Source organism: Strigops habroptila, unplaced genomic scaffold (assembly GCF_004027225.2).
Source record: "Strigops habroptila isolate Jane unplaced genomic scaffold, bStrHab1.2.pri NW_022045635.1_ctg1, whole genome shotgun sequence".
Lineage (NCBI taxonomy): Eukaryota > Metazoa > Chordata > Aves > Psittaciformes > Psittacidae > Strigops > Strigops habroptila.
In genome coordinates, this window is record NW_022651111.1 from 28,835 (window position 1) to 51,782 (window position 22,948).

The following is a 22,948-nucleotide window of genomic DNA, read 5'->3' on the forward strand; positions in this document are numbered from 1 at the left end:
GGGTAATACCGGTACCGGAGGATGCTGGTACCGGGGGGGTCCGGTCCCTGGTGATGCCGGTACCGGGCTGATGCTGTTACCAGGGGAGCCGGTACCGGAGGAGGGGGGGGGCCGGGACCGTGGGAGGATGCTGGTACCCGGTGATACTGGTCCCTGGTGATGCTGGTACCGGGGGGATGCCGGTACCGGGGGGATGCCGGTACCGGGAGGATGCTGGTACCCGGTTATACCAGTACCTGGGGATGCCGGTACTGGGGGTGTGTGGGGGGGTGATGCTGCTACCGCGAATATACCGACCCCGGTGCTACCGTTCCCTCGGGCAGGGCCCGGCCCGGGGTGGGGGGGATGTCTCCGGTTCCGTGTCCGGTTCCGGTACCGGTGTGTGCGGGGGGGCATCAGGACCGGGGGGGTCCCCAGGGCCCGGCCTGACCCACTTCCAAAACGGGGCCGGGGCTCGGGGGGGGGGGTTAAGGCCTCACACCCCCCCCATAGCGTGGGAGGCCTTGGGGGGGGCCCCCACTCTGAAGCACCCAAGGACCCCATTTTGGCCCCCCCCCCCCGAAGCACCCATGGACTCCATTTAGGCCCCCCACCCACACTCTGAAGCACCCAAAGACCCCATTTTGGGCCCACCCTCTGAAGCACCCACGGACCCCATTTTGCCCCCCCCACCCTGAAGCACCCAAGGACCCCATTTTGGGCCCCTCCCTTTAAAGACCCTATTTCGGGGGCCCCCCCACCCTGAAGCACCCAAGCACGCCATTTTGGTCCCCCCACCCCACCCTGAAGCACCCAAGCACCCCATTTTGGTCCCCCAGCCCCACCCTGAAGCACCCATAGACCCCATTTTGGGCCCCCCCCCACCCCCCCGTTGCCAAGGCAACGCCGGGATGCAGGATGCTGGTTGCATTGGGGGTATATGGATGAAAGGGGTGGGGGGTGGGGGGGGAAGGGAAAGGAGCGGCTCTATGGGGGAGGGGCGTCCCAGATGTGACCCTCTCCCCCCATGGGGACCCCCCCAGATGTGCGAGGCCCCCCCCCCTTGGCACGCGGGCCCTACGCCCCCTCCCCCTACGAGCGGCCGCCCTGGAACCCCCGATTCTGCATCATCTCCGGGAACCAGCTGCTGATGCTGGATGAGGAGGAGGTGAGGGATGAAGGAGGTTTGGGGGGGGGGGGGGGGGGATGTTGTTGGGAATTTGGGGGGGGGGGGTCCCCGCTTCATTTTATGACACGCCACCCCCCACCCCCCCCCTCGTTATCCCAGATCCATCCGTTGCTCATCCGGGATCGACGGAGCGAACCGTGTCGGAGTAAACTGCTGCGCCGGACCGTCAGTGTCCCGGTGGAGGGGAGGCCCCATCCCGAGCACGGTACCGGAGCAACGGGGGGGGTGGGGGGTGCCGGGGGGGGGGTCCCCGCTATGGGTTGGAGCCCGTTAAGTTGGGGGAAGGGCGGGGGGAGGGGGTGGTTTAACACCCCCCCCCCCCTCTCTTTTCCACATTGAAGCCACAGCCGCTCCTAGAGCCCGGCCAGCCATCCCATAATGCTCGCGGGAGGCACGCATGGCTGCCCGGCAACCGTTGCTAGGGAAACCCCGCGGGGAGGGGAGGGGGGGAGGGGGATGGTCCTACCCCCCCCCCCACCTCGGTCTCCCCCCGCAAAACACCCCCAGAACACCCCAAATCCACCCCAAAATGGACCCGGGGGTCCGAGGTCATGACCCCGCCCCTCCCCCACCCCCAAACCCCGCCCCCCCCTTTTTCCCATCCCCCCCCTTTTCCCATTCCCCCCCCCCCTCCAATGGACCCAGGGCTCCGAGGTCATGACCCCGCCCCTCCTCCCCCCCCCCCGTGGGTGGCCTTTGGGGAGGGGGGGAGGGGACACGAGGGGACACATGGAAAAGGGGGGAGGGGGGGGACCCCCGAGGCTCCGCCCCCTCCCCTTTAGCCCCGCCCCCTCCCCCGTTTCCTCCCGGTGCGTTGTGACGGCGCCGAACGCGTTGCCATGGGAACGGGAACGGGACGGGAACGGGAACGGGGATGGGGATGGGGATGGGGATGGGGGGGGGTGACACCCGCTGGAGCCCATCACCGTGGCCACCGGCACCGGCACCATCCGCTGTCACCAGTGTCACCAGTGCCACCCCCTCCCCGTGGCCACCAGTGCCACCGGTGCCACCATCATCACCATCCACTGTCACCGACACTGTCACCAGTGCCACCAGTGCCACCAGTGTCACCAGTGCCACCCCATCCCCGTGGCCACCAGTGCCACCATCATCACTATCCACTGTCACTGACACTGTCACCAGTGTCACCAGTGCCACCATCATCACCATCCACTGTCACCTACACCATCACCAGTGCCACCAGTGTCACCAGTGCCACCCCATCCCCGTGGCCACCAGTGCCACCATCATCACTATCCACTGTCACTGACACTGTCACCAGTGTCACCAGTGCCACCATCATCACCATCCACTGTCACCTACACTGTTACCTACACTGTCACCAGTGCCAGTGCCACCACTGTCACCCCACCACTGTGGCCACCAGCACTGGCACCATCCACCACCACCACTGTCATTGCCACCAGCACCACTGTCACCACTGTCACCAGTGTCACTGTCACCATGGCCAGCGGATGCAGCACAGGGAGGGGAGGACCAGCCATGTGCCACCACCACCAGTGTCACCACATCTGCCCCACCAGTGCCACCAGCAGCACCACGGCCACCACCCGGTGCCACCACCATTTCCGCTGTCACCACAGCCACCACTGTCACCATCCCCATGGCCACCACCATCACCAGTGCCAGCAGTGTCACTATCCCCATCACCACCGGTGCCACCAGTATCACCATCCCCGTGGCCACCAGTGCTGCCAGTATCACCACTGTCACCATCCCCATCACTATCAGTGCCACCAGTGCCACTGTCCCCATCACTACCAGTGCCACCATCCCCATGGCCACCAGTGCCACCACTATCACCAGTGCCACCATCCCCATGGCCACCAGTGTCACTATCCCCATGGCCACCACTATCACCAGTGTCACCATCCCCATCACCACCAGTGTCACTATCCCCATGGCCACCACTATCACCAGTGTCACCATCCCCATCACCACCAGTGCCACCATCCCCATCACCACCAGTGTCACCAGTGTCACCATCCCCATGGCCACCAGTACCACCAGTACTACCATCCCCATCACCACCAGTGTCACCAGTGCCACAATCCCCATCACCACCAGTGCCACCAGTACTACCATCCCCATGGCCACCAGTATCACCAGTGCCACCATCCCCATCACAACCAGTACCACCAGTACCACCATCCCCACCACCACCAGTACCACCAGTACCACTGTCCCCATGGTCACCAGTGACACCAATGTCACCATCCCCATCACCACTGGTGCCACCAGTGTCACCAGTGCCACCATCCCCATGGCCACCACCATCCCCATCCCCACCAGTGCCCCCCCCCCACCCCCCCCGCCATGGGCACCGCGGTGACGTCACTGCGGGTTCCCACGGGGGGGGGAGGGGGCGTGGCCACCGTATCCCCTGGCAACCATCGCCCCGCCCCCTCCTCCCCCCCCCCCCTTCCCCCTCCCAGGTCCGGGGCGGCGCCGCGCGCACCCGGGGGTGGGGGGGGGTGGGGGGGGGGAAGGAGGGGGCGGGGCCAGCGGGGCGCGCGCGGCGGGGGCGGAGCGTGCGCGCGCGGGGCGGCGGCGGCGGGAGGGTGAGTGTGGAACGGCGTGAAACGGTGTGAAACGGGCCCGGAACGGTGTGAAACGGGTCTGAAACGGTGTGAAACGGTGTGAAACGGGTCCGGAACGGTGTGAAACGGGTCTGAAACGGTGTGAAACGGGTCCGGAACGGTGTGAAACGGGTCTGAAACTGCGTGAAACGGGCGTGAAACGGGTCTGAAACGGTGTGGAACGGGTCTGAAACGGCGTGAAACGGGCGTGAAACGGGGCGAAACGGCGTGAAACGGTGAGTGTGGAGCGGTGTGAAACGGGCGTGGAACGGTGGGTGTGCAAGGGAGGGGTGAGTGTGCAAGGGTTTGGGGTGACATTGAACGTGCACGGCTGGTGGCGAGTGTGCAAGGGCTCGGGGGTGACAGCGGGTGTGCAAGGCCGGGGGGTGGGTGCACAAGCGTTTGGGGGTGCAGGTGAGTGTGCAAGGCTTGCAGTGAGTGTGCAAGGGTTCGGGGTGAGGGGGGACGTGCGAGGCTCGGGGATGAGTGTGCAAGGCTGGTGGTGAGCGTGCGAGGCTTTGGGGGTGACAACGGGTGTGCAAGGCTCAGGCTGAGCGTGCAAGGGACGCTGAACGTGCACGGCTCAGGGGGTGAGTGCACAAGGGTTTGGGGGGGATGGTGAGTGTGCAAGGCTGGCGGTGAGCGTGCAAGGCTCCGGGGCTGACAGGGAGCGTGCACAGCTCGGGGGTGAGTGTGCACGGCTGGGGGGTGTGTGTGCAAGGCTCCGGGGGTGATGGCGAGCGTGTAAGGCTCGGGGTGAGCGTGAGTGCACGAGGCTCTGGGGTGAGTGTGCGTGGCCGTGGGGTGAGTGTGAGCATGCAGAGCCCATAGTGAGCGTGTGAGGCCCGTCATGAGTGTGCAAAGCCTGTTGTGAGCGCGCAGAGCCCACGGCGAGCGTGTAAGGCCCGTGGTGAGCGTGCACAGCCTGGCGTGAGTGTGCAAGGCCCATAGCGACCATGCACAGCCCGTTGTGAGCGTGCACAATGCGTGGTGAGCATGCAAGGCCCGTAGTGAGTGTGCAAAGCCTCTTGTGAGCCTGCACAGCCCATAGTGAGCGTGCACAGCCCGTAGCGAGCGTGCACGGCCCGTAGTGACCATGCACAACCAAGGGTGAGCGTGCAAACCCCATGGTGAGCATGTGGTGCCCGTGGTGAGCGTGCAAGGCCCGTAGTGAGCGTGCACAGCCCGTGGTGAGCGTGCAAGCCCCGTAGTGAGCATGCACAGCCCGCGGTGAGCGTGTAAGACCCGTCGTGACCGCGCACAACCCGTCGTGAGCGTGCAAAGCCCGTAGTGACCATGCAAGGCCCGTAACGACCGTGCACGGCCCGTGGTGAGCGTGCAAGGCCCGTAGTGAGCGTGCAAGGCCCGTGGTGAGCGTGTGCGTGAGCCGCCGCCGCCCGTCGCACGTGGCACACGCGTGTGCGAGGCGCGCGGGGATGCGGCCGGGCGCCGGGTCCCCCCCGGGTGCCCCCGGGCCTCGTGGGGGGGCCCCGGGGTGGCTGTAGCGGGGGGGGGGCGGAGCCATGTGGGGCCCCCCCCAGCCCGGCCCCCCCTGGGCCCTTCGGGGCACCCTGGGGCCCCCCCCCGGGCCCCGTCTCAGCCTGGAGGGCGGCAGCAGGACCGTGGCCGGTAGGAAATTGGGGGGGGTCCGAAATGGGGGGGGGGGGGGGGATGATATTGGGGGGGGACCCCGAGATTGGGGGGGGGATTATATTGGGGGGGGGGGGGACCCCGAGATTGGGGGGGGTGATATTGGGGGGGGAACCTTGAGATTGGGAGGGGGGAACCCTGGGATTGGGGGGACCCGAGATTTGGGGGGTGATATTGGGGGGGGACACCCCGAGTTTGGGGGGGGATGAGAATTGAGGGAGGCCCCGAGATTGGGGGGAACTGAGATGGGGGGGGGAGATAAGGGGGAACTCCGAGATTGGGGGGGGCTGTGGAGGTCAGGGTTAAGGGGAGCCCAAGGGCAAATGGGGGTTAATGGGGTTTTGGGGGGGGGGAAGGATTTTGGGAGACCCCGTAACTTGGGGGGGGAGTAAAGGAGATTTGGTGGGGGGTAGAATTAGGGGGACATGAAGGCCAAGGGGGGGGTTAAAGGGAATTGGGGGGACCCCAAGTTTGGGGGTTTGGGGGGGGCAGTGTTAAGGGGAGCTCAATGCCAAGGGGGGGTTAATGGGGTTTGGGGGGGGCAGAATTAGGGGACCCCAAAGCCAAGGGGGGGGGGTAAGGGCATTGGGGGGGGGGCAGAGTTTGGGGGGACCCCAGGACACGGGGATGTCCCTTGTTGGGGGGGGGTATGACATTGGTGATGGGGGGGAGGGACAGGGGACCCTGAGGCCTGCTGGGAGCTTGGGGGGGGGGGGGGGGAAGGGGAAGGAAGGGGGGGCCTCAGGGCCCTCCCCAGTACTTGGGGGACCCCTGGGTCCCATATCCCCCCCATAACCCCCCGGGACCCCCTAGATTCTTCCTAGGACCCCTGAATCCCCCCATATCCCTCCCCCAACCCTCCTTAACCCCCCCCCAGGACCCCTTGGTCCCCCCATATCCCCCCCTAGGACCCCCATAACTCTTCCCAGGACCCCCATATTCCCCTCCGACCCCCATATCCCACCCAGGACCCCCATAAACCCCCCCAAAGGACCCCCCTAATCCCCCAGGACCCCCCATATGCCCCCCCAGGAACCTTTGGGACCCCTCATTCCTCCCCCCCCAGCCCCCTAAGACCTCCTATAGCCCCCCCAGCATCCCCCATATCCCTCCCAGGACCCCTCAATGGGTGTGGGGGGGGATGTCGGGGTCCCTCCCATGCCCCCCCCCTTGTCCCTTCATGCTCCTCCGTGTCCCCCCCCCCCTTGTCCCCAGATTACCACGGTGGCCGCTCCCGTAGGAAGAGTGTTCCGGGCGGGAAGCAGTACAGCATCAACATGGACGCGCCCCCCGCCCCCCCTTTCCGGCCCTCGGTGAGCACATGCCTGTCGCCATGGTTACCGCCATCTGCACACGCCTGTCGCCATGGTTACCGTGGTCCCGCACACGCCTGTCGTCATGGTTACCCCCCATCCTGCGTGTTGCCAGAGCTCCTGCATGCGGGTGTTGCCGTGGTTACCGTGTCCTGCACATGTATGTTGCTGTGGTTACTGCATCATGTACATGTATGTCATCATGGTTAGCCCATCAGGCACATGTGTGTTGCTGGAGTTATTGTGGTCCCGCACATGTATGTTGCCGTGGTTACCCCATCACGCACATGTATGTTGCTATGGTCACTCCCCTGGTCCTGCACATATGTATGACCTTGGTTACAGTGTCCTGCACACATATGTTGCCATGGTTACCGCATCATGTATATGTATGTCACCATAGTTATCCCATCATGCACATGTATGTTGACGTAGTTATCGTGGTCCTGCACATGTATGTTACCATGGTCACGCCCCTGGTCCTGCACACATGTATGACCTTGGTTACCCTGGTCATGCACATGGATGTTGCCGTGGTAGCATCATCCTACACACGTATGTTGCTATGGTCACCCCATCCTGCACATGTATGTTGCTGCGGTCACCCCATCCTGCACACACGTATGACCTTGGTTATCCCGGTCCCGCCCATGCCTGTTGCCATGGTTACCCCCCTCACGCACACACGTGTTACCGCGGTTGCCCCCATCCCACACGGCCCCTCCCCCACTCCTCCACACGCCTGTCGCCATGGTAACCCCGCTCCCACGTTCCCTGTCCCCATGGCAACCCCTGGCGCATGCTATCCGTTGCTATGGTAACCCCGGTCCCCGTACCACCCATCACCATGGTGACCCCATTCCCACGCTCCCTGTCGCCATGGCAACCCGGGTCCTATACAACCATCACCATGGCAAACACGAGCACCCAGCGCCCTGCTCCTACATCACTCGTTGCCATGGTAACCCTGGTCCTGCACCACCCATCACCGTGGTAACCCTGTTCCTATGCTCCCCATCGCCATGGTAACCCTGACCACCCATCGCCATGGTAACCCTGCTCCTATGCTCCCCATCGCCATGGTAACCTCAGTCCTACATCACCCATCACCATGGTAACCCTGCTCCCACGCTCCCCGTCACCGTGGCAACCCTGCTCCTACCTCACTCGTTGCTATGGTCACCCTGCTCCTGCACCACCCATCACTGTGGTAACCCTGCTCCTATACTACCATCACCATGGTCACCCAGACCACCTAATGCCATGGTCACCCTGGTCCTACCCCCCCCACACCATTGTAACCCCGGCCCTGCATCCCCCATCACCGTGGTCACCCTGGTCCTACTCCCTCCATCACCATGGTCACCCTGGTCCTACTCCCTCCATCACCATGGTAACCCTGGTCCTACATCCCCCATCACCATGGTAACCCTGACCACCCATTGACATAGTAACCCTGGTCCTATGCTCCCCATCACCATGGTAACCCCGGCCCTACATCCATCACCATGGTCACCCTGGTCCTACCCCCCCCCATCACCACAAGTTCGTCCACCCATCCCCACATCACCACCACGGTCCCCTGCGCCCCCCAAACCCCTTGACTCCCCCTGATCCCCATGAACTTCCCTGACCCCCCCGACCCTTCCCGCCCCCCCGGGCCCCCCTTGGGCCCCTCCTTCAGCCGCCTGTACCCCAGCAAGGCTTCCTGAGCCGCCGCCTGAAGAGCTCCATCAAGCGCACCAAGAGCCAGCCCAAGCTCGACCGCACCAGCAGCTTCCGTCAGATCCTGCCCCGCTTCCGCAGCGCCGACCATGACAGGTGGGGTGACGTCACCCTGACGTCACCGTGACGTCACCGGCACACCATTGGGGACACCCCCTCCCATGGGACACCGTGGGGTGATGGCGTTGGGGATGATCTGAATGGTTGGGGTGATGTGGGGATGTGGTTTGGTGGCTGGGTGTCCCCAAGGTGGGGATGGTGCTTGGGGTGGTGGGGATGAGGATGGTCAACTGATGAGGATGGTCAACCGGTGATGGTGGAAGTGGTCAACTGATGGAGATGATCAAGTGGTGGGGATGGGGATGGTCAACTGACGGAGATGGTCAAGTGATGGGGACGGTCAAGTGATGGGGATGGTCAAGTGATGGAGATGGTCAAGTGATGGGGACGGTCAAGTGATGGGGATGGTCAAGTGATGGAGATGGTCAAGTGATGGGAATGGTCAAGTGATGGGGATGGTCAACTGGTGAGGATGAGGATGGACATGAGGATGGTCCTGTCAAGGTGGCACCAGCGTGGATGTGGGGATGAGGTTTGGTGTCTGGGTGTCCCCAAGGTGGGGATGGGGACAGGTCTGGTGCTTGGGGTGGTGGCAATGAGGATGGTCCACTGATGAGGATGGTCAACTCGTGGGGATGGAGATGGTCAGCTGATGGGGATGAGGATGGACACAGGGATGGTCCTGTCAAGGTGGCAACAGGGTGGACATGGGGATAGTCCTGATGTCCAGGTGTGGGCACAAGGTGGCACTAGAATGGACATGGGGACAGCCCTGATGCCAAGGTGACACCTGGGCGGACATAGGGATGGTCCCATGTTCCCTTGTCCCCAGGGGATGGTCCCAGGGGATGGCATCTCCCTGTGTCCCCAGGGATGTCCCTTGTCCCCAGGGGATGTCCCTAAGGATGTCTCCTGGCCCCAGGGGGGACGGGGACAGGGATGGAGACAGAGACAGGGATGGAGACAAGAACAAGGATGGGGCTGTCTATAGCTCCTGGGGGTGGTTCACCAGCAGCATCTGATGGGGGGAGACCTGATTTGGGGGGTCTGATACCTGGGACCCCCTATTTTGGGGGTCCTGATGCTGTGGTCCTCCCGTTTTGGGGTCCTTATGACTGGACCCCTCTTTTGGGGGGGTGCACCCTTGGAAACCCCTATTTTTGGGGGTCCTTATGCCATGGTCTCTCTATTTTAGGGGAGATGGCCCCCTGGGATCCCCTATTTTGGGTTCCTGATCCCTCTGCTCCCTCTTTTGGGGGTGATCCCGGACTCCCACATCTCGGGGTCCCCTGGGGAGGTGCCACTGGTGGGGTTGGGGGGGGTCACTCCCGGGTGTCCCCCCACCTTGTCCCCCCCCAACCCAGGGCCCGGCTGATGCAGAGCTTCAAGGAGTCCCATTCCCACGAGTCCCTGCTGAGCCCCAGCAGCGCGGCCGAAGCTCTGGAGCTGAACCTGGATGAAGACTCCATCATCAAGGCTGTGCACAGCAGCATCCTGGGGCAGGAGTTCTGCTTCGAGGTATGGACCAGAGCCCAGCCCCTTCCCGGCCATCCCCGTGGTGTCTGGTCACCTCCATGGATGGATGGATGATGGATGGATGGATGATGGATGGATGGATGCATGACGGATGGATGACGAATGGATGGATGGATGATGGATGGATGATGGATGGATGGATGGATAGATGGATGATGGATGGATGGATGGATGGATGATGGATGGATGATGGATGGATGGATGGATGATGGATGGATGATGGATGGATGGATGGATGATGGATGGATGGATGGATGATGGATGGATGATGGATGGATAGATGATGGATGGATGGATGGATGGATGGGGGTTTGACCACCACCAACCACCCCCTCAAGGTGACCACGGCTTCTGGGACCAAGTGCTTTGCCTGCCGCTCAGCCGCTGAGAGGGACAAATGGATCGAGAACCTGCAGAGGGCTGTGAAGCCCAACAAGGTGAGGGGGCAGCTGGTGGGGATGGGCAAGTGGTGGGGATGATGATGGCCAAGTGGTGGGGGTCATGGTGATCAACTGATGAGGATGGTCAACTGGTGGTGGTAGAGATGGTCAATTGATGGAGATGGTCAAGTGGTGGGGGTGGGAATGGTCAGCTGGTGGGGATGGTCAAATGGTGGTGATGATCAGCTGGTGGGATGAGGATGGCAGGGGTGAGAATGGTCAATTGGTCGGCATGGTCAACTGGTGGGTGATGGTCAGCTGTGAGGATGAGGATGGTCAACTGGTATGGATGGTCAACTAGTGGGGATGGTCAACTGCTGAGGATGAGGGTGGTCAAGTGGTGGGGATGGTCACTGGTGGGGATGGGGATGGTCACTGGTGGAGATGGAGATGTTCAACTGGTGGGGATGGGGATGGTCACTGGTGGAGATGGAGATGTTCAACTGGTGGTGATGGAGATGGTCACTGCTGGCGATGGGGATGGTCACTGGTGGCAATGGGGATGGTCACTGGTGGCGATGGGGATGGTCACTGGTGGCGATGGGGATGGTCACTGATGGCGATGGGGATGGTCGCTGGTGGCGATGGGGATGGTCACTGGTGGCGATGGAGGTGCTCACTTGTGGTGACATCCCCAGGGTTCCCCCTGGCCCTTGGTGGGTCCCTGCTCTTGGTGACCACTCTCATCTGGCCTTTCCCCCTGGTGTCCCCATGGCCGGTGGCCACCCCCTCCCATGTCCCCTCACCCATCCCCACCTCCTTGAGCTCCCCACGTCCTACCCGCAGTATCCTCACCCCCACATCCCCCCTTTAGGACAACAGCCGCCGGGTGGACAACGTCCTGAAGCTGTGGGTGATCGAGGCGCGGGATCTCCCTCCCAAGAAGCGCTACTACTGCGAGCTGTGCCTGGACGACATGCTCTACGCCCGCACCACCAGCAAGGCCCGCACCGACAACGTCTTCTGGGGCGAGCACTTTGAGTTCAACAACCTCCCGGCCGTCCGCACCATCCGGCTCCACCTCTACAAGGACACGGACAAGAAGCGCAAGAAGGACAAGAGCAACTACGTGGGGATGGTGAGCATCCCCATCGCCAGCGTCACCGGCAGGCACTTCGCCGAGCAGTGGTACCCCCTCAGCCAGCCCAGCGGGAGCAAGAGCAAGGCGGGGTGTCCAGCGCTGAGGGTGAAGAGCAGGTTCCAGACCATGAGCATCCTCCCCATGGAGCTCTACAAGGAGTTTGCTGAGTACGTGACCAATAACTACCGGATGCTGTGCGCCGTCTTGGAGCCCGTGTTGAGCGTGAAGAGCAAGGAGGAGGTGGCCTGCGCGCTGGTGCACATCCTGCAGAGCACCGGCAAGGCGAAGGTGGGGATGGGGATGGAGGGAGGAAGGGTTGGAAGGGTGGAGGATGGTTGGGTGGGTGGATGATGGATGGATGATGGATGGATGATGGATGGGTGGATGGATGGATGGATGGATGGATGGATGGATGGATGGATGGATGGATGATGGATGGATGATGGATGCATGGATGGATGGATGATGGATGGATGATGGATGGATGATGGATGGATGGATGGATGGATGGATGATGGATGGATGATGGATGGATGATGGATGGATGGATGGATGGACAGATGATGGATGGATGATGGGTGGACGATGGGTGGATGGATGGAGGATGTATGGAGTAAGGGAGGAAGGGTTGAAAGGAGGATGGAGGGGTGAAGGAGGGATGGTGGGGTGAGGGAGAGAGGATGGAAAATGGATGGATGGAGGAAGAGATGGAGGGAGGAATGGAAGGATGGGTGATGGATGGATAGATGGGTGGATGGATGGATAGATGGAGGGAGGAAGGGTTGGAAGGAGGATGGAGGGGTGAAGGATGGATGGTGGAGTGAGGGATGGATGGATGGATGGATGGATGGATGGATGGATGGATGGGTGGAGGATGGATTATGAATGGATAATGGGTGGATGGATGGATGGATGGATGGATGGGTAGATGGATGGATGGATGGATGGATGGATGGTGGATGGATGGATGGATGGATGGATGGATGGATGGATGATGGATGGATGGATGGATGGATGGATGGATGGATGGATGGATGGATGATGGGTGGATGATGGGTAGGCAATGGGTGGATGGATGGAGGATGTATGGAGTAAGGGAGGAAGGGTTGAAAGGAGGATGGAGGGGTGAAGGATGGATGGTGGAGTGAGGGAGAGAGGATGGAAAATGGATGGATGGAGGAAGAGCGGGAGGGAGGAATGGAAGGATGGATGATGGATGGATGGATGGATGGGTGGATGGATGGATGGATGGAGGGAGGAAGGGTTGGAAGGAGGATGGAGGGGTGAAGGATGGATGGTGGAGTGAGGGATGGATGGATGGATGGATGGATGGGTGGAGGATGGATTATGAATGGATAATGGGTGGATGGATGGATGGATGGATGGATGGATGGGTGGATGGATGGACGGATGGGTGGATGGATGGATGGATGGATGGATGAATGGATGGATGGATGAAGACCATGTGGAGATAGGTGGAGACAATTGCATGACATGGATGGAGATGATGGATGCATGACATAGATGGATGGAGACATGGATAAGGAGGTGGAGACAATTTGGGTGGAGGGGTTGGTGGGTAGATAAAGGAAAGGGTGGAGATCACATGGAGATAGGTGGAGACAGCTTGGATGAGTAGATGGATGGAGAGATGATGGATGGATGGATGGATGGATGGGTGGATGGGTGGATGGATGGAGAGATGATGGATGGATGGATGGATGGATGGATGGATGGATGGATGGATGGATGAATGGATGGACAGAAGAGGGAGGAAGGACACAAGGGTGCAGGGAGGGTGTCTGGGCACGGGGCTGCCCTGACAGCCGTGGGCAGGACTTCCTGTCGGACATGGCCATGACGGAGGTGGATCGCTTCATGGACCGGGAGCACCTCATCTTCCGGGAGAACACCCTCGCCACGAAAGCCATCGAGGAGTATCTGAAACTCATCGGCCAGAAATACCTCAAGGATGCCATCGGTGAGCTCCACCAGGCCCCAGCACGGCCAGGAGTCCCCAGGCATGGCCATGGCCCCATTGGGGTGGCCATGGGATGGTTGGGTGGTCCCTTCTCATGGCCATGGCCCAGTTGGGTGGTCCATTCACAAGCTGTATCCCCATTGGCATGGTGATGGGATGGTTGGGTGGTCCCTTCTCATGGCCGTGTCCCCATTAGGGTACAATTGGGTGGTCCCCACTGCCTGCTCATAGCCAGGTCCTCATGGGCATGGCCATGAGATGGTTGGCTCATTCCTTCTCATGGCTATGGCCCAGTTGGGTGGTGCCTTCTCATGACTGTGTACCCATTGTTATGGTCAGGAGATGGTTGGGTGGTCCCTTCTCATGGCCATGGCCCAGTTGGGTGGTCCATTCACAACCTGCATCCCCATTGGTATGGCGATGGGATGGTTGAGTGGTTGATGGTTGACAGGTTGATCGGTGTGGGGACCAACACATGGTCATGTCCCCATTGGTGTGGCCATGGGATGGTTGGGTGGTCCCTTCTCATGGCCACATCCCCATCGCAGTGACTTGGCTGTGGGACAGTGGGGTGGCCCTTGGTCCCCTCTTATGCCCCTGGTTCCCTCTGATGCCCTCATCCAGGTGAGTTCATCCGAGCACTGTACGAGTCAGAGGAGAACTGCGAGGTGGACCCCATGAAATGCTCAGCCTCCACCTTGGCCGACCACCAGGCCAACCTCCGCATGTGCTGCGAGCTGGCCCTCTGCAAGGTGGTCAACTCCCATTGGTGAGTCCTTGGGGCTGGGGACACCCCTCGGTGTCCCCCCCACGGCTCCTTGACCATTGCGTGTGTCCCACCACCACCACGCAGCGTGTTCCCGCGGGAGCTGAAGGAGGTCTTCGCCTCGTGGCGGCTGCGCTGCGCCGAGCGGGGCCGTGAGGACATCGCTGACCGCTTGATCAGCGCCTCGCTCTTCTTGAGGTTCCTCTGCCCCGCCGTGATGTCCCCCAGCCTCTTCGGCCTCATGCAGGAGTACCCCGATGAGCAGACCGCCCGCACCCTCACCCTCATCGCCAAGGTCATCCAGAACCTGGCCAACTTCACCAAGTGAGTGTCCAGCCTGCAGGGTGGAGGGGGGGTGGTGGAGGTGGTGGTGGGATGGTGGAGGGGAGGTGGGTCCATAGGTCTATGGGTGGATGGAGCATAGATGGATGGGTGAGTTGATGGATGGATGGATGATGGATGGTTGGATGGATGGTTGGATGGACGGATGGATGGATGGATGATGGATGGATGGATGATGGATGGATGGATGTAAGGATGGATGGATGGGTGGATGGATAGATGGATGGGTGGGTGGAGGGGTGGGTGGATGGATGAGTTGGAAGGAAGATGGATGAATGGAGATAAGGTGGATAGATGAGTTGATGGACAGAAGGTGGATGAGTGAATGGACGGACAGAAGGTGGATAGATGGATGGAAGGCGAATGGATGAGTTGATAGATGATGGGTGGAAGACAAACAGATGAGCTGATGGATGATGGACAGAAGATGGATGAGACGATGGGTGCATGAGTTGGAAGAAAGATGTACACATGGGGATAAGGTGGATGGATGAGCTGATGGACAGGAGATGGGTAGATGGACAGAAGGTGGATGGATGGGTCCGTAGGTCCATGGATGGATGGAATGTAGATAGATGGGAGAGTTGGTGGATAGACAGAAGACGGGCAGAAGGTGGATGGATGAAGTAGATGGATGGATGAGTTGGAAGGAAGATGGATGGATGGAGATAAGGTGGATGGATGAGTTGATGGATGGAAGGTGGATGGATGAAGAACAGTAGATGGACAGATGAGTTAATGGGTGATGGACAGAAGATGGATGAGTTGATGGGTGGGCAGAAGGTGGATGGAAGGTAGATGGATGAGTTGATGGATGGAGATAAGGTGGATGGATGAGTTGATGGATGGAAGGTGGATAGATGAAGAGCAGTAGATGGACAGATGAGTTGATGGATGATGGACAGAAGATGGATGAGTTGATGGGTGGGCAGAAGATGGATGGAAGGTAGATGGATGAGTTGATGGATCATGGGTGGAAGATGAGTTGATGGGTGGATGGAGGGAAGACGAAGAGAAGATGGTTAGATGGAAAGGGGGATGAGTGAATGGGTGTAGGATGGACAGATGGATAGATGGGTGGATGGAGGATGGATGGATGGATGAAAGGATGGATGGATGGATGGATGGATGGATGGATGGATGGATGGATGGATGAAAGGATGGATAAGTTGTACAGATGGATGGAGGACAAATAGCAGAGCTGGGTGAAGACCAGATGTAGTTTTACGAAGGAAGCTGGGGGGACAGAAGGGACAGAGGGTGGTGGGCATGGCCGTTGTGGGGGGACAACAGCTCTTGTGGTGGCCTTGAAGAGCTCCTGCCCACAGGTTTGGCAGCAAGGAGGAGTACATGGCCTTCATGAATGAGTTCCTGGAGCTGGAGTGGACCAGCATGCAGCAGTTCCTCTATGAGATCTCCAACCTGGACACCCTCACCAACAGCACCAGCTTCGAGGGCTACATCGACCTGGGCCGCGAGTTGTCCACCCTTCATGCCCTCCTCTGGGAGGTCATGTCCCAGCTCAGCAAGGTATCGTCCACCCATGACCCACCATGGGAGTTAACTGGGGTCCCATCAGCCCATGTCCCCCCAGAGGTGGTCATTGGGGTCCCATCAACCTGTGCCCTGCAAGGAGAGGTCATTGAGGTCCCATCCACCCATGTCCTCCCAGAGGCGGTCACTGAGGCCCCATCAACCCATGTCCCACCATGAGTGGTCATTGAAGCTCCATCCACCCATGTCTCACCATGAGTGGTCATTGAGATCTCATCCACCCATGTCCTCCCAGAGGTGGTCATTGAGGCTTCATCCACCCATGCCCTCCAAGGAGAGGTCATTGGGGTCCCATCCAACCATGTGTCCCCCAGAGGAGTCATTGGGGTCCAAGCCCCTGTGTCCCATCACAAGAGGTCATTGGGGTCCCAATCCCCCCATGTCCTCCCAGAGGTGGTCATTGAAGCTCCATCCACCCATGTCCCACCATGGGCGGTCGCTGAGGTCCCATCCACCCATGTCCTCCCAGAGGTGGTCATTGGGATCCAAGGCCCCCATGTCCCACCATGGGAGGTCATTGAGGTCCCATCCACTCATGCCCTCCAAGGAGAGGTCATTGAGGTCCCATCAACCCATGTCCTCCCAGGGGTGGTCATTGGGATCCAAGGCGCCCATGTCCCACCATGGGAGGTCGCTGAGGTCCCATCCACCCCTGTCCCCCCATGGGAGGTCATTGGGCTCCCGTCCCACCGCGGGAGGTCCCTGTGGCTCCGGGCTGGGTGGTGGCGGTGGTCCCACGCGGTCGCTGTCCGCAGGAGGCGCTGCTGAAGCTGGGCCCGCTGCCGCGGCTGCTGACGGACATCAGCGTGGCCCTGCGCAACCCCCACCTGCAGCGGCAGCCCAGCCAGGGCGAGCGGCTGCCCCCCAAGGGGCTGGTGCTGCGGGGCCCCTCGGCCGACCTCCAGCCCTACCTCGTGCGTGACCTCAACAGGTGAGGAACCACCCCGAGAACCTGCCAGGGTACCTCCAACAGCATCATGGTACCTCCAACAGCATCATGGTACCTTCACATCATCATGGTACCTTCACATCATCATGGTACCTCCATGTCATCATGGTACCTCCAACAGCATCATGGTACCTCCATGTCATCATGGTACCTCCATGTCATCATGGTACCTCCATGTCGTCATGGTACTTCCATGTCATCATGGTACCTCCATGTCATCATGGTACCTCCATGTCGTCATGGTACTTCCATGTCATCATGGTACCTCCATGTCATCATGGTACCTCCATGTCGTCATGGTACCTCCACGTCATCATGGTACCTCCATCAGCATCGTGGTACCTCCACAGCATCATGGCACCTCCACATCATAGTGATACCTCCATATCATCGTGGTACCTCCACAGCATCATGGCACCTCCACATCATAGTGGTACCTCCACATCATCATGGTACCTCCACGTCATAGTGGTACCTCCACATCATCATGGTACCTCCACGTCATCATGGTACCTCCATGTCATCATTGTACCTCCACCAGCATCATGGTACCTCCCCATCATCATGGTATCTCCATGTCATCATTGTACCTCCACCAGCATCATAGTACCTCCAATATCATCACAGTACCTCCAACATCATCATGGTACATCCAACATCATCATGATACCTCCCCATCATCATGGTACCTCCATGTCATCATGGTACATCCAACATCATGGTACCTCCCCATCATCACGGTACCTCCACATCATCATAGTACCTCCCCATCATCATGGTACCTCTCCATGTCCCCCCACTGTCACCACCCATGTCCTTGTGGTGTCACCCTGGTGGCCCCCAGTCGCAGTTGGGGTGTCACCTCCCACTGTGGGTCCCCGTGGTCACCCCACTCTCTGCCCCCACAGCTCTGTTGACCTCCAGTCCTACATGGTGCGGGGCCTCAACAGGTGGGTGATGGGGATGGGGACAATGATGGGACATGGATGGGATGAGGATGGAGATGGGGATACTGATGGGATGGGGATGGGATGGGATGGGGATGGGATGGGTAGAGAAGTGGGGTGGGGATGAGGTGGGGATGGGATGAGGACAGTGATGGGATGGGGATGGTGATGGGGTGGGAATGAGCATTAGGATGGTGATGGAGATGGGTCTGGGGATGGAGCTGGAGATAGAGATGGAGATGATGGAGATGAGGATGGGATGGAGATGGGATGGGGATGGTGATGGGTTGAGGATGAACATTGGGATGGTGATAGAGATGGATCTGGGGATGGAGATTGGGATGATGGAGATGGGGATGAAATGGGGTTGGGGATGGGGATGGGGGGACAGAGATGGAGATGAGGAGGGGATGAGAATGAAATGAGTTTGGGGATGGGGATGGGATGAAGATGGCAATGTGTTTGGGGATGGAGATGGGGATGGAGATGAGGATGGACATAGATCTGGGGATGGAGATGGAGCTAGAGATGGAGATGGGGATGGAGATGAGGATGGGATGGGATGATGATGGGGTTGGAGCTAGAGATGGAGATGAGGATGGGATGATGATGGGGATGAAGCTAGAGGTGGAGATGAGGATGGGATGATGATAGTGATGGAGCTAGAGGTGGAGATGAGGATGGGATGATGATGGGGATGGAGCTAGAGGTGGAGATGAGGATGGGATGATGATGGGGATGGAGCTAGAGGTGGAGATGAGGACGGGATGGGATGTTGATGGGGATGGAGCAGGAGCTGGGCATGGAGCCGGCCATGGAGATGGGACGTGTCTGAGGCCCCTCCATCCCCGCAGCTCCATGGAGGTGCCCCGCCTGCCCTCCCCGCCACAGGAGAAGGGCCCGCAGGAGGTGCTGGTCCTGAGCCGTCCCCCCCTGGCCCGTTCTTCACCCGCCTATTGCACCAGCAGCTCCGACCTGACGGAGCCCGAGGGCGGGCGGGGGGCTCTGGGCGTGGGCAAGAGCGTCTCCATGCTGGACCTCCAGGACGGGCGCGTTGACAGTGTCCCCAGCCTGCCGGCAGAGCTGCTGGCCGCCGGTGGCCCGGCCCCAGGAGGAGCCGGGGGGGGGCTTCGTCCTGGTCGCCTCTCACAGGGCAGCGCCTCCAGCCTGGCCCCACCTCGCTTGGGGGTCCCGGAACCTGGTGGCCCCCAATTGCGAGTCCCCCTTTCGTTCCAAAACCCTCTGTTCCATTTGGCTGCCGATGGACCTTTGAGAGGTCCGGAGCCGGGGGGTGAAGGACCTTTCGCCCCACCTTTGCATGGGTACAGCAAGAGCGAGGAGCTGGTGGCTCCTCCCTCCAAGCACATCACCCACAGCCACAGCTACAGCGACGAGTTCGCCCGCCCCGGGGGGGACTTTGGCCGGAGACAACTGTCCCTGCAGGACAGCCTGGCCCCCCCCCAGATCACCATCGGGGCCCCACCACCTCCCACCCCGCGGGGGGCGCGGGCAGGGAAAGGGGGTGGCGCGGGGCCGGCGGCTCTCGGGGTGCCCTCCAAACCCCGGCCGGCCAGTGGGAACCTGTTGGCATCACCGGAGCCGGCCTATGGACCCCCCCGGTCCCGGCAACCCTCCCTGGCCAAGGAGGCGTCGGTGGCCGGGATGAAGGCACCGGTCACCAAGCAGGTGGGGAGATGAGGGGATGTGGGGGGATATGGGGACATGGGGGTATGAGGACATGGTGGGGATGGGGGACATGGGGGGACATGGGGAGACATGGGGGACAAGGTGGGGATGGGGACATGGGGACATGGGAGGACATGGGGACATGGTGGGATGTGGGGTTGTGGAAGGGATGTGGGGACATGGGGACATGGGGACATGAGGACATGGTGGGGATGGGGACATGATGATATGGGGATAAGGGGACATGGGGGACATGAGGGACATGGAGGGTATGGGAGACATGGGGGAACATGGGGATATGGGGGGATAGGGGGACATGGAGGATATGGGACACATGGGGAGATATGGGGTCATAGTGGGGATGGGGGAACGTGGTGGGGATGGAGGACATGGGGATACGGTGGGATGTGGGGTTGTCGGGTGATGTGGGGACATGGGGACATGGGCAACATGGTGGGGATGGAGACAGGAGGACATGAGGATATGGGTGGCCATGGAGGAACATGAGGACATGGAGTATGGTGGGGATGGATGGACATGGTGGGACTTCATGGGGACATAATGGGCCAAGGGGACATGGCAGAGATGGGTGGCTGCGGTAAGGCCATGTCATGGGGACGACCTATGGGCCACCCAAGAGGGACCAAGCCCGTGTCCTTCCACCCCACCAAGGCCTCCCAGACGCCGTCGACGCTGAACCCGGTGATGCCGGCGGCGGAGCGCACGGTGGCCTGGGTGTCCAACATGCCGCACCTCTCGGCCGACATCGAGAGCTCCCACATCGAGCGCGAGGAGTACAAGCTCAAGGAGTACTCCAAGTCCATGGACGAGAGCCGGCTGGACCGGGTAGGGACCTTCGGCAGAGCCAGGCGGCCGGGTTGGGGGTGGAAGGGGGCCTGGAGACCCAGGAGATGACCCTGATGGACCCAGATCCTGGACACCCAAGTGTCCATGTCCCAAGAGATGATCCTGATGAACCCAAGGGCTCAGGTGTCCATGTTTCAGGAGATGACCATGATGGACCTAGGACCAGGACCTAGGTCCTGGGGATCCAGACCCCAAGAGGTGGCCCTGATGGACTCAGGGTCTCGGGTATTCAGGTCCCAAGAGATGATGGACCCTGGTCCTGGAGACTCAAGTGTCCATGTCCCAGGAGATGATCCCGATGGACCCAGGTCACCAGGCATCCTTTGTGGTGGAAACCAAGGTGTCTGGGCAAGGTGTGGGGGAAGGTTCAGGTGTCCAGGCATCACCATGGGTGTTCCCATGTGTCTGGGTGTCACCATGGTGGGAATCCATGGTTTTAGGTGTCACCATGGTGTGGATCCATGGATTTAGGTGTCACCATGATGTAATCCATGGTCTTTAGGTGTCACCATGGTGTTATCCATGGTCTTTAGGTGTCACCATGGTGGGAATCCATGGGTTTAGGTGTCACCACAGTGAGGATCCATGGGTTTAGGTGTCTCCATGGTGTTAGTCATGGGTTTAGGTATCATCACAGTCAGGATCCATGGGTTTAGCTATCACCGTGGTGTGAATCCATGGGTTTAGGTGTCACCATGGTGGGAATCAATAGTTTTAGGTGTCACCATGGTGTTATCCATGGTCTTTAGCTATCACCATGGTGAGAATCCATGGGTTTAGCTATCACCATGGTGGGAATCCATGGGTTTAGGTGTCACCACAGTGAGGATCCATGGGTTTAGGTATCACCATGGTGGGAATCCATGGGTTTAGGTGTCACCACAGTGAGGATCCATGGGTTTAGGTGTCACCACAGTGAGGATCCATGGGTTTAGGTGTCACCATGGTGTGAATCCATGGGTTTAGGTGCCACCACAGTGAGGATCCATGGGTTTAGGTATCACCATGGTGGGAATCCATGGGTTTAGCTATCACCATGGTGTGAATCCATGGGTTTAGGTGCCACCACAGTGAGGATCCATGGGTTTAGGTGTCACCATGGTGTGAATCCATGGGTTTAGGTGTCACCACAGTGAGGATCCATGGGTTTAGGTGTCACCATGGCGTGAATCCATGGGTTTAGGTGTCACCACAGTGAGGATCCATGGGTTTAGGTATCACCATGGTGTGAATCCATGGGTTTAGGTGCCACCACAGTGAGGATCCATGGGTTTAGGTATCACCATGGTGTGAATCCATGGGTTTAGGTGCCACCACAGTGAGGATCCATGAGTTTAGGTGCCTCCACGGTGGGTCCGGGCTGTCCCCCTTTGGTTCTGTCCCCGCTTTGGGGGTGCCGGCGGCGCTCTGCAGTGTGCACTGTGGCAGGTGAAGGAGTACGAGGAGGAGATCCACTCGCTGAAGGAACGGCTGCACATGTCCAACCGGAAGCTGGAGGAGTACGAGCGGCGCCTGGTGTCGCAGGAGGAGCAGACGAGCCGCATCCTGCTGCAGTACCAGCACCGCCTGGAGCAGAGCGAGAAGCGCCTGCGCCAGCAGCAGGCCGAGAAGGACTCGCAGATCAAGAGCATCATCGGCAGGTGAGGGAGGGACCCGGCCCCGGGGACGCCGAGGGGACGCCGGGGACGCTGGGGACACGCGGTGGGGTGGGGAGGGACAGGGGGGGTGTGGGGATGTAGAGGGAGTGAGGGACATGGGGACATGGAGAGGTAGAGGAGGAGATGAAGGATGCAGAGGGACATGGGGACATGGAGGGACATGGGGACATGGAGAGGTAGAGGAGGACATGAAGGATGCAGAGGAACATGGGGATATAGAGGGACATGGGGACATGGAGAGGTAGAGGAGGAGATGGAGGATGCAGAGGGACATGGGGACATGGAGGGACACGGGGACATGGAGAGGTAGAGGAGGAGATGGAGGATGCAGAGAGACATGGGGACATGGAGGGACATGGGGACATGGAGGGACATGGGGACATGGAGGGACATAGAGGCAATAGATGGACATGGAGGAGCTGGGGATGAAGGGGGGACATGGACACATAGAGGGACATGGGAACACAGAAGGACATGGGGCCACAGAAGGACATGGGGCCATAGAAAGACATGGAGACAGAAGGATGGGAACAGAGGGACATAGAGGGACGTGGGGACATGGAGGGACATGGAGGCAGTAGATGGACATGGAGGAGCTGGGAATGAAGGGGGATGTGGGAAC

General features: G+C 60.2%; 2 protein-coding genes across 16 annotated transcripts in view; one reads left to right on the plus strand and one right to left on the minus strand.

Annotated features, from left to right (window-relative positions):
- Positions 1-5,506, minus strand: part of DAXX (death domain associated protein) — a 33,354-nt gene extending 27,848 nt beyond the window's left edge. The window contains exons 1-2 of the mRNA XM_032919741.1: positions 5,502-5,506; positions 1,647-1,652 (exon numbers count right to left, since the gene is read on the minus strand). The gene's annotated coding sequence lies outside the window, so the exon portion shown is untranslated. The remainder of the gene's footprint in view (positions 1-1,646; positions 1,653-5,501) is intronic.
- Positions 1-22,948, plus strand: part of SYNGAP1 (synaptic Ras GTPase activating protein 1) — a 33,731-nt gene that overhangs the window by 772 nt on the left and 10,011 nt on the right. For 6 of the 15 annotated variants that reach the window (XM_032919732.1, XM_032919735.1, XM_032919739.1 and 3 more), the window contains exons 2-17: positions 1,023-1,147; positions 1,268-1,373; positions 6,637-6,734; positions 8,419-8,555; positions 9,884-10,037; positions 10,394-10,492; positions 11,310-11,864; positions 13,413-13,557; positions 14,182-14,326; positions 14,411-14,647; positions 15,994-16,195; positions 16,975-17,150; positions 18,077-18,118; positions 18,970-19,801; positions 20,474-20,647; positions 22,097-22,308. In XM_032919732.1, the coding sequence (XP_032775623.1) occupies positions 1,023-1,147; positions 1,268-1,373; positions 6,637-6,734; positions 8,419-8,555; positions 9,884-10,037; positions 10,394-10,492; positions 11,310-11,864; positions 13,413-13,557; positions 14,182-14,326; positions 14,411-14,647; positions 15,994-16,195; positions 16,975-17,150; positions 18,077-18,118; positions 18,970-19,801; positions 20,474-20,647; positions 22,097-22,308 (3,439 nt within the window). Of the gene's footprint in view, positions 1-1,022; positions 1,148-1,267; positions 1,374-3,732; positions 5,401-6,636; positions 6,735-8,418; positions 8,556-9,883; positions 10,038-10,393; positions 10,493-11,309; positions 11,865-13,412; positions 13,558-14,181; positions 14,327-14,410; positions 14,648-15,993; positions 16,196-16,974; positions 17,151-18,076; positions 18,119-18,969; positions 19,802-20,473; positions 20,648-22,096; positions 22,309-22,948 lie in introns of those variants that run through there. The other 9 variants (XM_032919734.1, XM_030475347.2, XM_032919733.1 and 6 more) reach the window with 7 other exon arrangements.